This window comes from Silurus meridionalis, chromosome 14 (assembly GCF_014805685.1).
Source record: "Silurus meridionalis isolate SWU-2019-XX chromosome 14, ASM1480568v1, whole genome shotgun sequence".
NCBI classification, from domain to species: Eukaryota; Metazoa; Chordata; class Actinopteri; order Siluriformes; family Siluridae; genus Silurus; species Silurus meridionalis.
The window spans coordinates 5,607,349-5,620,951 of NC_060897.1; the positions used below are offsets into that span (position 1 = coordinate 5,607,349).

At 36.7% G+C, this 13,603-nt stretch overlaps 2 protein-coding genes across 2 annotated transcripts; both read right to left on the bottom strand.

The window, feature by feature from the left end:
• Positions 1–337: 337 nt before the first annotated feature.
• Positions 338–8,788, bottom strand: LOC124397328 (all-trans-retinol 13,14-reductase-like). Its single transcript, XM_046866887.1, has 11 exons — positions 8,546–8,788; positions 6,905–7,087; positions 6,083–6,324; positions 5,325–5,526; positions 5,027–5,224; positions 3,868–3,987; positions 3,453–3,591; positions 3,182–3,291; positions 2,889–3,055; positions 1,682–1,841; positions 338–1,576 (listed from the first exon to the last, which is right to left on the bottom strand). Exons 1-11 carry the CDS (start codon positions 8,706–8,708, stop codon positions 1,431–1,433), a joined length of 1,830 nt encoding a protein of 609 aa, XP_046722843.1. The 5' UTR covers positions 8,709–8,788; the 3' UTR covers positions 338–1,430.
• Positions 8,789–10,591: 1,803 nt separating this feature from the next.
• On the bottom strand, positions 10,592–13,603 carry LOC124396998 (C-type lectin domain family 4 member E). The gene is made up of 7 exons (XM_046866420.1): positions 13,562–13,603; positions 13,020–13,124; positions 12,757–12,813; positions 12,332–12,370; positions 12,096–12,223; positions 11,888–12,009; positions 10,592–11,581 (listed from the first exon to the last, which is right to left on the bottom strand). Exons 2-7 carry the CDS (start codon positions 13,045–13,047, stop codon positions 11,449–11,451), a joined length of 507 nt encoding a protein of 168 aa, XP_046722376.1. The 5' UTR covers positions 13,048–13,124; positions 13,562–13,603; the 3' UTR covers positions 10,592–11,448.

Consider the following 13,603-nt stretch of genomic DNA (forward strand, 5'->3'; position numbering starts at 1 on the left):
TGCATCCAACACATTAAGTTTGAGAAATGAGTCTTTATTTACTTATATATTTCTTTCCTTAAAGGGTGCCACTGTAAAAAACTAACTATACTCTGGGTTAAAATCTAGGTAGAGAAGATGCAAGGGGCTAAATCCCACTGGCACCACTATCAGTAGGTTGTGCTTAACATAGAAAACCAGTAACCCCAAAAGAAAAAGACTAACATGCCAGTGGAAGATCTCTAAGGTTAATTACAAGATTCATATTAAACCCTACCAAAGATTTTGTGTTAATGATAAAGATTGATGTACAAGTCACTCAGGATGATTTTTTTAAATAAAAAGGAGAAAACTGAGAGAAACTGCAAAGCTGGTTTATTGGTTTATCAGATAATCATGGTACAATGTTACCATCAACATTTCCGTGCATACTTTAGTATGGTCAGAAACTCCTACTAACTGGGTTAGAGTAGATGGGATTTAAAACGGGTAACTCCAAAATAGTGATAATACATTAGTCGTAAAAAAATTTTAAATTACAAAATTCAAAGCATATTACTTAAGTGCAAACACTAGGATATTAATATAATTATTTTGTCTTTATATAATTCAAGGTAGGTGCTTTTTTTTTCTACAGCATAAACAGAATTACAAGCACAAATAAAAAATAATGAATACATATATGAATATAAAGCTATTTTCATAGACCCCCTTTTCTCTGTGCTTTAGTTGATTAGTAATTAGTGTACCAAGAAAAAATCCACAAGTTGATCAAAACACTGATCAAGATAAGAGGAAAAATCAGGTGTAACATCACAGAAATGTCACAGACACATTCACAGTACTGTCATTCGTTGAGTCAATAATCATGATGCCTTTTCTAAAACTACTCCAAGTGTCTCATTTAACTTAAGATTCACAAATCTACAAGATTTGAACACAAAGTTAAGATATACCTTTATTCGTCCTACAGTGGGGAAATTTCTTTGATTAAAGTTGAGTTTATTCCTACAGTAGCAGTATATTTGGAGCAGCTGAGGAAAAAAAATGCAAGGATTCAAGGTCAGAATTTCAACATTAAACCACAACTGCATGCTGGTTTAAACAAAGAAACGTACTTTCCAGTCAATATGTTCTTTATTTGTTCATCCTTAGTAACAGCTACATCATCATAAATGTAAAAAATCATGATACAAATTGCGTCTGTACATTGTTACTGTTACATTGTCTGTAATACTAAAATGAGCTATAATACTAAAACCGTCATTTGCTATTTAAATTTCATATAAGTGCACTAGTAGTCATATATTATTAAAAATCAGGGCTCTGTAGAGCAGATATTAATTTACTGAGGTGATGATATATGATAATAATTTTGTTCGTTAACAGTTGGTATTAATGTGCCTTCTTGCTGGTACTGAAATCAGGTGGGGACGTGTTGCGGTCTGTGATTACTGGACTTTCTTAGAGTTGGCATGTTTCAGTTTCTTTTGGAGGACATTGACATCACTGTAAAGGTTGCGGTTGAGAAGGACAGAGCCGCAGACTAAAGCTCCAGCGATGGCCCCCGCAAAACCACACGAAAACAGGTCTTGACCTAACAGAAAAATGTAGACCAACAGAAAATGAGCACATAAATATTCCTGCAACATTACGTGAAGCAAAACAGAGTCGTCATAAAGTTTTTAGAAAACGCACACACCTGTGAGGAAGAGGTTTTTGATGGGAGTTTGAGGTCTGATTGTGGCACAGACGTCTGCAGTGAAGCGGGAAGTGCAGTGATCAGCTCCGTAGATCTCTCCTTTAGGAGCTGCTAAATAGTGCTGATTAGTGATGGGAGTGCCGGCGTCCATGTACTCGATCTGTACAGGGGAAGGGGGAGAGAAGAGAAAGTGCAGCTCACTAATCAAACACTGCAAAAAAAATCGATCCTAGCAATCTCTTGAATATCGCCAAATATATCTAGTATTTACTGTATTATTAAAAGATTATAAATAGACCAAATATAAGATTTGATGAGATAAGATACAATGTAGATGCGTTACAATGACATGATCGTAACTTGGTAAATAAACATCGTAAACATCATGAGTCGAGACATGAACTTGCCTACCCAGGAATCTTGAAGAATGGTGATTAGTATAGGGTCGTATACTGTAATTTGTTATTAATTTAACAAATTTCAGTATATAATTTAGCCAAACAGAGCAATTTACACTATCATAATGTATACCATTTACAGTATATATATGAATTATATATGTATGTGTCAGCAGGCGTGTGGACGAGTGCCGGTTTGCGAAGGGAGGGTGCTGTTTTCTCTGTTTTAGTGTCTAGGGACGCCAGTGAAAAGACAAGAGTTAAAACTGGGCTTTAAAAGACCAAAAACAGTAAAGAGTAAGTAATCTCTCGTGGCTGGATATGTGTACATCCAGAAATCGTTTCAACATATCTTACCGCTTATACGCCGTTACGTTTGCCTGCCTTGCGAAATGTACAATTTTGTCATTCCGCTTTCGAAAAGTCGAGCCATCGTAACTCAGGGACTGCCTGTATTTGGGTTATTGTTATAATAGGAAATACTAAATAGTTCTGACTTAATGAAATCCATACGAAAATACATATTTCCACTTGCTGTAATTTTTTTTTTTCTACTTTAGAAACAGATATTATTGTAAATAGAATGGAGGAGGTGGTAGTTTAGTGGTAATGGCATTGGACTTTGGATTTGAATGTCGTGAGTTCAGTCACACCAAACTGCCGCTCCTGGGCCCCTGAGCAAGGCCCTTAACCCCATAGATTCTCAGGTGTATGAATGAGATAAATGTAAGTTGCTCTGGATAAGGGCTTCTGCCAAATGCCATAAATGTAAATGTTAATGTAGAGAATTACAGGAAATAGTACCATACCCTGTCCTTGATCTTGGGGAAAATCTGAGTTACCACCTCCAAAACCGAGTTGATGATGGCTGCCTTGAGCTCTTTATAGTCGGCCCCTCTGTTCTTGACTTTCTCATCTTTCCATTCTTCAAACCATGGGTAAGGGGCGAAGCTGACCACAGTCAGTGTGGATTTCCCTAAACAAGATACAGCGTTCAGTAGTTTTCAAATCAACTTGTGAAAAAACAGAACTAATCATCTACTATTATATTTCTAAACTTTAGATTTCTCTGTTAGCAATCTGTTCTTCTTTTTTTTTAAACCTGGGTTTCTGAGCTCCCAGGTGGAATCTTTGGCAGACGGTGAGGCGACAAAAAGCAGAGGTATGCTTTTTACTGATTCCTCCCTCTCTCCAGTCATGTAGCTGTTTATCCTGGCAGGGAAAATAAGACGCTTCATATCTTCTGACAAAAGCATATAAAGCCGTATTTAATTACATACACTTAAGTTGGATTAACGCAAGATTCATAGTGCACGTAGTAGGTGGACAATGTAGGTGTGGTGTACATGAGGAAAAGCTGTTTAGTCACTTACAGCTCGTCAAGATTATTCTCGCAGTAGACCCAGTAGTTGTTGGATTTAAGGCCCAGTTCGTCTTTCGTCCCATCCAGACCTATGAATATGCTGAGGCCGGCATCTCCATGCTTTAGCATGCTCAGCTGTTTCTGGATCTCTGGCACGCAAGGTAGTATGTACAAAAAACATAGACATGTTAGTATGCAAACATATGCAGTACAAATCATACGGCTTGGATTTATTAATCACATTAACTGCATAGAAAAAGACTACGATGCGGCAGAAAAAACAGCAAGTCACATATTCACTATGGGTTCAAAGAATTGTAAATTTTTGCCATATGTAGCACATATAGACTCTTTGCTACTGTATATTACAATACATTTTCCCAAACCATTCCCCATCCCTGATCCCTGCCATCTCCTTCTCTCACCTGGCCTAGTCTGAACCTCTTTAGGAAGTAGCTGCTGGTAGGTGTTGAAGATTCCTGCATCGGAGATCACAATGGGAGCATGCACATGGGCCTCATCTTGTCCCTTCATCACACTCACTCCTGGAATCCAAACACATGATCAGATCAGATGATCTACAGAAATGACGTACAGTAGTTACGTCTACGACGGTCTAGATTCAAGTTTAGAACCCGGACTTGAAATAGATCCCATTCTCTTCTAGGTGACACCAGAGATTATAATCATTATAGTATACAGGTTTAAAGTCATTGCTATGGAACGCACACAAGTGCAGAGTGCAAACTCTAAAATTTTAAAACTTGCGGCTTCTGAGTTTATAATTAATATTAAAGAGTGGCATCAGAACCTGGCAAATTAGTGAAGAACAAAAAATATTAGGCCTGTGTATATATTGGGATAGTTCTCATTTTAGGAATAGGATATAATTTTAGGAAAGTCATCATAAAGAACACAACACCATATACAAACCTTAGCAAAAAAATAAATAAATTGATTAATTAAAAAGAAAAATGATATATATATATATATATATATATATATATATATATATATATATATATATATATATATAAATATATTTGGGATTGCATGGCTTGCGCTGATGGCAGTATGTGCGGTTTGTTTCTCAGGTGGGAATATGTTTGAATGGCATCAAAAACCTCAGGAACAACATGTTCTTTTCGTGGTTGCACTTATAACCAGACAAAGCTTCATTTGTTACTTAAAGAACAGTGCTATACACCTCAAGTAAGAGCGACCTGCACTTGCGAGAGTGTACGACGTGCCTGTCCTGTCTTGCCTTGCCTGACTGCATTCTCTACCTTTATAGCAGTAATAATAGTCTTTCTTACTCTTTTTTTTTGCCTCCCTAGGCCTGTAGCTTCTAGAGGTAAAACACTAGTTCAGATCATGCTTCTACTATTAGCCTAATGGCAATACTAATAATATTTATCAATCATCATCAATCCCACTTCATTCAAACCAAAACAACCGCCATCATTATTTTTTAATATTGATATTGCATTTTGGGAATCAATACAGTATCGCCAAAGAATAATATCGTGATATTCATGTGCCGATATTTTCTTACACCTTTAGAAAATACGTTCTTGATATTACCTATAGCCTCATTGGCAGAATTGAGCAGGATTCGGTTGACCGGAGCTCTGACAAGCACGGCTCCTCCTGCCTTCTCGATGATAGGGATCATGTTATAGGCGATCTGACTCGCACCACCTTTAGGGTACCAGGCACCGTTCATGTAGTGGCACACCAGCAAACTGTGCATGGAGAAACTGGCATCTTTTGGAGGATTGCCTACAAACACAATGTAGATTTAAGTATGGCATTTTCACTTTGGTATAAGATGCAACAGAACATATTGAATTAGCTCCGGTCTCTAGCTGTGTGAACTCACCATAGGTACCGAAGATGTAGCAGAGAACGGCTCTGAGATCTTTATTCTCCGTGAGGCTGTTCACCACCTCGGCCAGGCTGCGTGAGCCGTAGGAGAAGAAGGAGGACATGCAATTGGCAAGCCCAGTATAAACCAAGAACTTAGCCACTGGGAACGGGAGCAGCTTCAGCATCATCATCGTCCACACACTATTGCCACATTTCTGGATAGGGACATCAAATCAAAACCTGTTTATTATTGTGCAGTGAAAACTATTATCCAAACCGTAATAAAAAATCAACAACTTCTAAACAATCACAATAGCTATCATGGAGGGTATAGTATTTTACTATAAATAGTCTTCAATGTGAAATAGAAACCCCCAATGACTCCTAATGACTTATTAATCCAAATAAGCACTTTGAAATGTAAGTACTTATAAATTAATTATAAACACTCATATTCAAATGCAAGAGTGGAATTTAGGGTATTACATTTCTTTTTTAAATTATGTCTTTTTCATAATTTCTCATGCACTCAACTTGGTACTTTACACAAATAGCCATTACATAAAGAAAGGGCCTTATCCCAAATTTCCTGGCCGCACATTGGGCAAAAAAATCACTGCCTAAATCCCGAATGCCATCATCCTTCCAGATTTCAAATGATGAGCATTCTCATGACCTTTCACATAATTTCAGTCTCAGACATTACAACAGATCACTTTATTTGCCCTGCAAACTCTGTGTTGATATTTAAGACAGGAAACACGAAATCACCTGAATCAGTCTCACAAACTCATCGATGGCTTTCTCCTCTCCTGGGAAGCACTTCTTCAACTCCTGGGGAAATCGCTCCATCCCACTGTAAATGGGATAGATGCGCCGGTTCTCCGGTGGTCCCAGGACCACGTGGTCAAAAGGGTTTTCCAGTGGATCCCACTGTAGCTGCCCATTGGTCAGCTGATCCACTATGCAGCCAAACAGCCTATTCTTCTGTACGTTACCAATGTAGTGGATGCCTGAAGCAGAGACATGGATAGGTGAGGTCTAACCTAACACAATGCTCCTTTATGTGTTTTTAACCAACATTTATCCAACACATCTGCCGTTTATGTACAGATTTCATAAACAGGGTTTTTTTTTCACTTATTGAATTTATTTTTTTTACATTTTTCCAGCCAGGCATTAATTCAAAATATGCATATAAAATATCAAAATATGTATATAAACATGTATTTTTTGAATCATACATTGGAATTAATGCATGTAACTGTGACGTGTGGTCAGATGAAAACTTCTGTAGGCTTCTTTATTTATTATTTATTTATTATTTGCAATAATTCAAAGGTATTTATCAACGGTATGTTGCATTTTTATATTGTTTTTGTCTTGTATAGTCCAAGCTGAATGTATAATGATATTTATGTCTGTACTTTGAGAGTCACTAAGAGCTAGAACCAAATTCCTTGTGTGTGTGTCAACACACTTGGCCAATAAACCTGATTCTGATTCTGGTATAGACAATCAGTTGCCATATCTAAGGATAAAAATAAGCCTGGTATGTCACAGCCAAATCCCCCCAAACTGTGGCGTTCTCACCAATGTCAAACTCAAAGCCTTTCTCAGAGAACGTGTGACAACATCCTCCAGCTCGATCATGTTGTTCCAGCACTAAGACCTTCTTTCCAACCTTGGCGAGCAGAACGGCGATGCTCAGTCCACCAATACCACTGCCAATCACAATGGCGTCAAGGTCCTGGGGGACTCTGCTGACCAAAAAGCCTGTGGATAGAAACAGCAATGTTGATGGTAACATCAGTCGCCATATGGATGCCATTAATAAGATACAAGTCCTGCATAAATGTTTACTGACTGACACATCGACCCTCCTCTTAGATCTCTAATCCCATCACTTAGAGACCTATTACTGCAATACCATTCCTAGAAATGTAATGAAATCCCAGTTATCCACTGGCAACATGACGCAGTGAGCTCACAGTTCCAGTTACAATCCTAATCTCAGGTTACTGGCTGTGCTGAGTTTTGTATGTTCTTAATGTCCATGTCTGCATGGGTTTCCTCTGGGTTCTCCAGTTTTATCCAATCTCTGAACAGTATGAATATTGATGGATTAATTTTAGCTAAGCTTTTCCTAGGTGTTGATAAGTGTGTCGCTAAGTGTGTAATAAATACAGGGCTAACTCTAACTCCTATACATCCACACTTCTCAAAATGGGTCCAGAAACAAGAAGCATTGCCGGTGATCTTTATTTTATTTTACAACGGTACAAATTACAATCCACCATTTTCAAAATAGTTCTATTTATTATTAAGTTCTTATAGTAGCTTTATTGTGCAATTGCAATTTTTCAATCAATCAATTAATCAATCAAATGTATCTATCTATCTATCTATCTATCTATCTATCTATCTATCTATCTATCTATCATATGAATACTATTATATTATTATACACAATAATATAATAATAATAAACCTGATATTTGAATAGAGAAATATGTTTTGTTGAGGTGATCATTTGATTTGATTTAATTTTAATTATTTATAATTATTATTATTTTTTGGGGGCATATTTATGCGTATAATCTCTGTGCTCCGGCTTTTAAGATGTTTCTTGTCCCGTGCAATCAACACATTTTAGGTAGATGAAACACCTTTTATGCACAATCTCACACAAGATTTTCGTTCTTTATTCTAATGCATGCTTCATGTCTGTCTGTCTGTCTTTCTGTCTGTCTGACTGTCTGTCTTTCTGTCTGCCTGTCTGTCTCTCTGTCTGTCTTTCTGTCTGTCTTTCTGTCTGTCTGCCTGCCTGTCTTTCTGTCTGTCTATCTTTCTGTCTGTCTGTCTGTCTGTCTGTCTGTCTTTCTGTCTGTAATTTACATAGATAATATATTAATATATACATTTACCTAGAGAGCCTAATATTTGAATGGAGACATATGAGATATAACAAATATATAATATATAAGATAGAGATATTATTTTATATTGTTATTATTATTATTCTTTTTTTTTTACCTTTTTACAAGTAAAACCAGCTGGTAAAAAATTACACAACACCATTTCACAACTTGTTGCTCACTTTCAGGTTTACTATTTCACTGGTTTATAGATTCGTATTTGATTTCGTAAATGTGAATGTGTAAATTTTTTATTTGTTGATTTATGGATCAATAATTCGAGCTGATGTGAGATGACACATGCAGAAACACTCACCCTGCTTTAACACTTTGTTTCTCTCCTTTTTATTCAGCTCCACTGGTCTGGGAGACTCGATCGCGTTGATGTCAAAAGGACACGGACCGGAAGTACCCAACACATATTTAAAAAACAATGCAATAAACAACACTGCGACGATTAATCCTACAGAGAGCCACATTTTCAATCAACGCTCTTTAAAACGCTGTCACTGTCTCTGTCACTGTTGCTATAAGTGAACTTTTACTTCCGGGATTCAACTTCCGCCAGAGGGCGCGCGTGACACAGTTTACAGACACACACGTGGTTTCAGTGTGGTTGAAGCCAGACCATAATCCATAAATCAGTTCTTCTTAAATCAGTTTCTGCTGTATGTGCAACATTAGATTTCTGTTTTCTAATGTGGAATTACAAAGACTACCTTTTTTTTGGCAGGTCTATCAAAGCAATCAGGTCCACCATAAATTTGTAATGAGGAATACATACACTAAATTAAGTTAGAGAGCTTCACTCTTGTTTCTCTTATCACAAAGTCCTTTGGTGTGTGTGTGTGTGTGTGTGTGTGTGTGTGTGTGTGTAAGGTCCTATACAATGTGAGTATGGCGTATACAGGAAGTGTGGGTTAACTGTTCTATAAATATGTATTGGTCCTGTTTCAAGTCAAGAAGTTTTTGTCATTTCTACCATATATACAGCTGAACCATGGTGCTATATTCAACAACATAGAGCTACAACACACAACATAAAGCTACATAACAGAACACAGAGCAAGGACTAAAGTAAGTGTCCTTGCCACATAAAGTAGTGTTTCCTTATACAGTATAATAAGGAATGTAGACCCTAAATGTACACTAATCAGGCGATACACTCCTGACCTGTTGAGCATTAACAGCATTAACATCTTCATAAATTTGAGCTACAGGAGCTCGTCTGTTGCATCGGACCATACGAGCCAGCCTTCACTCCCAACATGCATTAATGAGCCTTGGCCGTCCATGACCCTGTCACTGTTTCACCACTGTTCCTTCCTTGAAACACTTTTGATAGATACTGACCACTGCAGACCAGGAACATCCTACAAGAGCTGCGTTTTTTAAAGTTTCTGACCCAGTCGTCTAGCCATCACAATTTGGTTCTTGCTAAACTCACTCAAATCCTTACGCTTGCCAATTTTTCCTGCTTCTAGCAAGTCAACTTTAAGGACAAAATGTTCACTTCCTGCCTGATATATCTCACCCACTAACAGGTGCCATGATGAAGAGATAATCAGTGTTATTCCCTTCACCCGTCATAATGACATAATATAATACCTGATCAGTGTATGTGAATGTACATGGCTAACACGTCTCTGTTTTTTCATGTCTTATTTTTATTACCAAAAAAGGTTAGTTTATTTTGCCTGTTTCCAATATTCAACTGAAGACCCCACATGCCATATTGTGTGCTTTGTGTCTCTTCCATGATATCAGCCGGTCACCACGGTGCATCAGAGAAACCTTACCAAGATTTCATTTTATTTCCAATATGAGAAATACTATGGGCTTGGATTAGAGCGAATACCGGAGCCTGTCCTGGCTCACATGTGCGATAGCTCTGATATACAGTATATGATAATGATGTTCTTTTGTCCTTGTTCTGTGTTCCTGAAAATCAGAAAGAAACTATAAGGAAACTATAAGAGAAAAATCACACTTTATTAACAGCATTCTTATTCTGTTCTCGCATAATTAGTCTCTCTACCCACTTTATTTAGGTTGAGAGATATGGACCATAGCAGGGTTACAAATTGAAAACTTTTGGCAATGCACAAAGATCAGCATAGGCACTTCGATTGCTCTGCAGCATTGCAGTCCCCTACACAACAATCTTTTATGCACTGTGTGTCCTGACACCTTTCAATTATGCCAGCATCTTCTTCTTCTTCTTCACAGCGGATCATCTGTCTCCACACCCCCCTGTCCTCTACATCTGTCTCGGTCACACCAACTACCTGCATGTCTTCCTTCACCACATCCATAAACCTCCTCTTTGGTCTTCCTCTTTTCCTCCTTTCCTGGTATCTCCATCCTCAGCATTCTCCTACCAATGTACCACATGTCTCTCCTCTGCACATGTCCAAACCATCTCAATCTCGACTTCCTCACCTTGTCTCCAAAACGTCCTACATGCACTGTCCATCAATCATGACAGCATGAACCTGAAAAATTAGCTTTTGTGTAGGATTAGACCAGACAGGCTAGCTTTTTCTCCTCGCCTTTTTGTCCATTAACCTGTCATCAATTTACTGGTTGTCTTTTATACACTTGTTGACATTCAGAAGATCGGGGGTTCAAGCACTACATGACCCTATTTCAGTTTACTGGTTGATCTTCTGATATTTTTGGGGGTTCATGCCCTCCATGTCCCTATTGTCAGTTTAATGGTTGTCCTTTTTATTGTTGATTACTGGTTGACCTTCATAAGGTTCAAACCCTGGCCTTGAGCAAGACCCTTAAACCTTCCATGGGGCACTGTATCATGGCTGAGCTTGTCCTTTGACTGCAGCTTCCTAATTTGCTGTTATATGTGGAATTTTAATTAAATGCATCTCTCTATAAACACCTGCGATATTAGAGATGTCCTAACATCTAGCAATTTACCCGTTTATTAAATTCCCAATTCACCCGTCAAAGAAAATCAGATCCTTTTACTATCCCAATTTTCCTGTTCACAACTTAGAGAAGTGTCTCTTTATTTAAAACCTAATATATTCCATCCCTTGATTGGTGCCAATGTAACAAAATAATAGATTTACCTCTCAGTTGCTTTCATGTCTGATTGGTTTTGTTCACTTACATAATTAAAATTACATCATGCCTGGTTAAAAATGACACTAAAAAAAGATATCAGCTTCTAAATTTATATCAGGAGTCACAGAGAGTTCAGGGAGTGCACGTGATCTCGCAGATCCTCCTTTCTGCTGTTAAACACGACAGATCCACCCATTGCCCATCGTAATAACCCACACAGTCTTCTCTCTCCGATTCGATGTACTCGGACATATGCTTCCACCACCTTAAAAGAAAACAAATTTACACTCCGTCTCAGTCAATCGCAGCATGTTCTGATAAGATGATATACAGTATTTCCCCAAACTGTTATAATATATATATATATTTAAAAACACAGATTTCTTTTAATCAGAACTTTTGTTTAAGTAGAACTGATTAAAATGTACAAAGCATGGTGTATGTGCTACATAGAGCTCTCAGCTCAATCCAACTGAACACCTTTGTGATGATTTAGAATCACCAAGCCTTGGTTTTTAGATTTGAAAAGTTCAGTAAAGCCAATCATTAGAAGAGAAAAATAAAATCTTACGAGAGATTGCGCACAAGAGGCTTTTCATCTACCCAGAGCCACTTGCCCTTGTTTTCAGCAGTTCTCAGACCAATCCAGTGTAGAGAATTGCTAAATGTGTTCATTGCACCAACAAGAAACATCTTAAAAGCCAGAGAGCATAGATATTATAAGCATAAGTTTTGTATTATAAAGATATTATACAGTCTTTCTAATTCTCGCATCATACATGTTCCTCGTTACTGTTAACGATCACCAGGTCTCCTCCTAATTCCTGACAGTTCTCTCTACTGGAAATCCAGCTCATTTCATCTGTAGGGAAAACGTAGAGTCTGTCTTTGTACTGTATTTGACGCTCTAGAGAGAGGGAAACAAAGGAAGGATATACATTGCTTTACACATTACCTCTAAAAGAGTAGGGAATTATAGTGTTGAGTTACTGATCGTGTCTGAAAGATTACACACCTTCAGCTGAGCACCTTCTGACTCGCTCAAGTGAGGTGACTGTAAAGAAAGAAAGTCACCAGATATACAAGCGTTTATTCAGTATTGCCAATTTTTAATAACTGCATTGTACCACTCTGTCAATAATGATTGTACTGCAAACAATAACTGGTTGATTAGAGGAAAAAATACCCATCATATAATGAAGAATCTTTTAAGTTGAAACTTAAATATACTTAAATATAAAAAAAAAATTAAGAATCTTTTAAGTTGAAACTTAAATAAACTTAAATATAAAAAATTTATTTTTTAATATTTTGCTTTATATTATTAGGGGCACTGACTTACATAATAATTACAATCTGTAATCTGTGTTTTCTACATCATATAATGCAAGGGCAGGTAAAACTAATAAAAGGCATTACTGAGTGTGTTTTTAAGCATACCAACAACTGAGGAGTTTTGCTCAGGCAAATCGTCTGAAGCCCATCTGAGTTTAAGATCTAGAAAAAAAATGTAAAGTAAACATTTTAAAGCACCTCTGGAAAGACAAACCCTGTACTGTGATAAATACAGTGATTTATGTTAAAAAATCTTATTGTAAATATCATATTCCATGTCTATCTATGGTATATAGATGTGATGGTCAGGTTTTCAGATGCTTGTTTTTATTTTTTAACGCTATATTATAGTATTCGTATGCACTTACAAAAATAGGTCAGAAGTATGTTGGTCATCAGTGAGAGGCAGAGGAGACCACAAAGTGAGCTCAACAGAAAATACCCACACCTTTTACCACTTCCTGGATCCTTATCTGCAACGTGCAGCAGATAAATTGTGCATATTTAGTGCAAGACAATGTATATATATATATATATATATATATATATATATAAAACCTGTATATTATATATATTGCCTAGACCTGTATATTTATGCCCATATAAATGCCATCAAATAACACATTTTAAGGAGATTTTATATATATATATTTTTTCTGTAATTTTAATTAATAGATTTATATATAATATATATATATATATATATATATATATATATATATATATATATATATATATATATATATATATATATTATATATTATATATAAATCTCTATTAATTGAAATTACAGAAAAAAAAAATATATATATATATATATAATCATTTTTGTCAAATTAGTGGAATCTCTGTATTGAATATTAGACTTCTCTAGTTTAATTAAAAAGCAAATTGCATTCTAAACCCTTACCCCTTGTAGACGTTTGTATAAAGTTGCCGTACGTATGCTTGT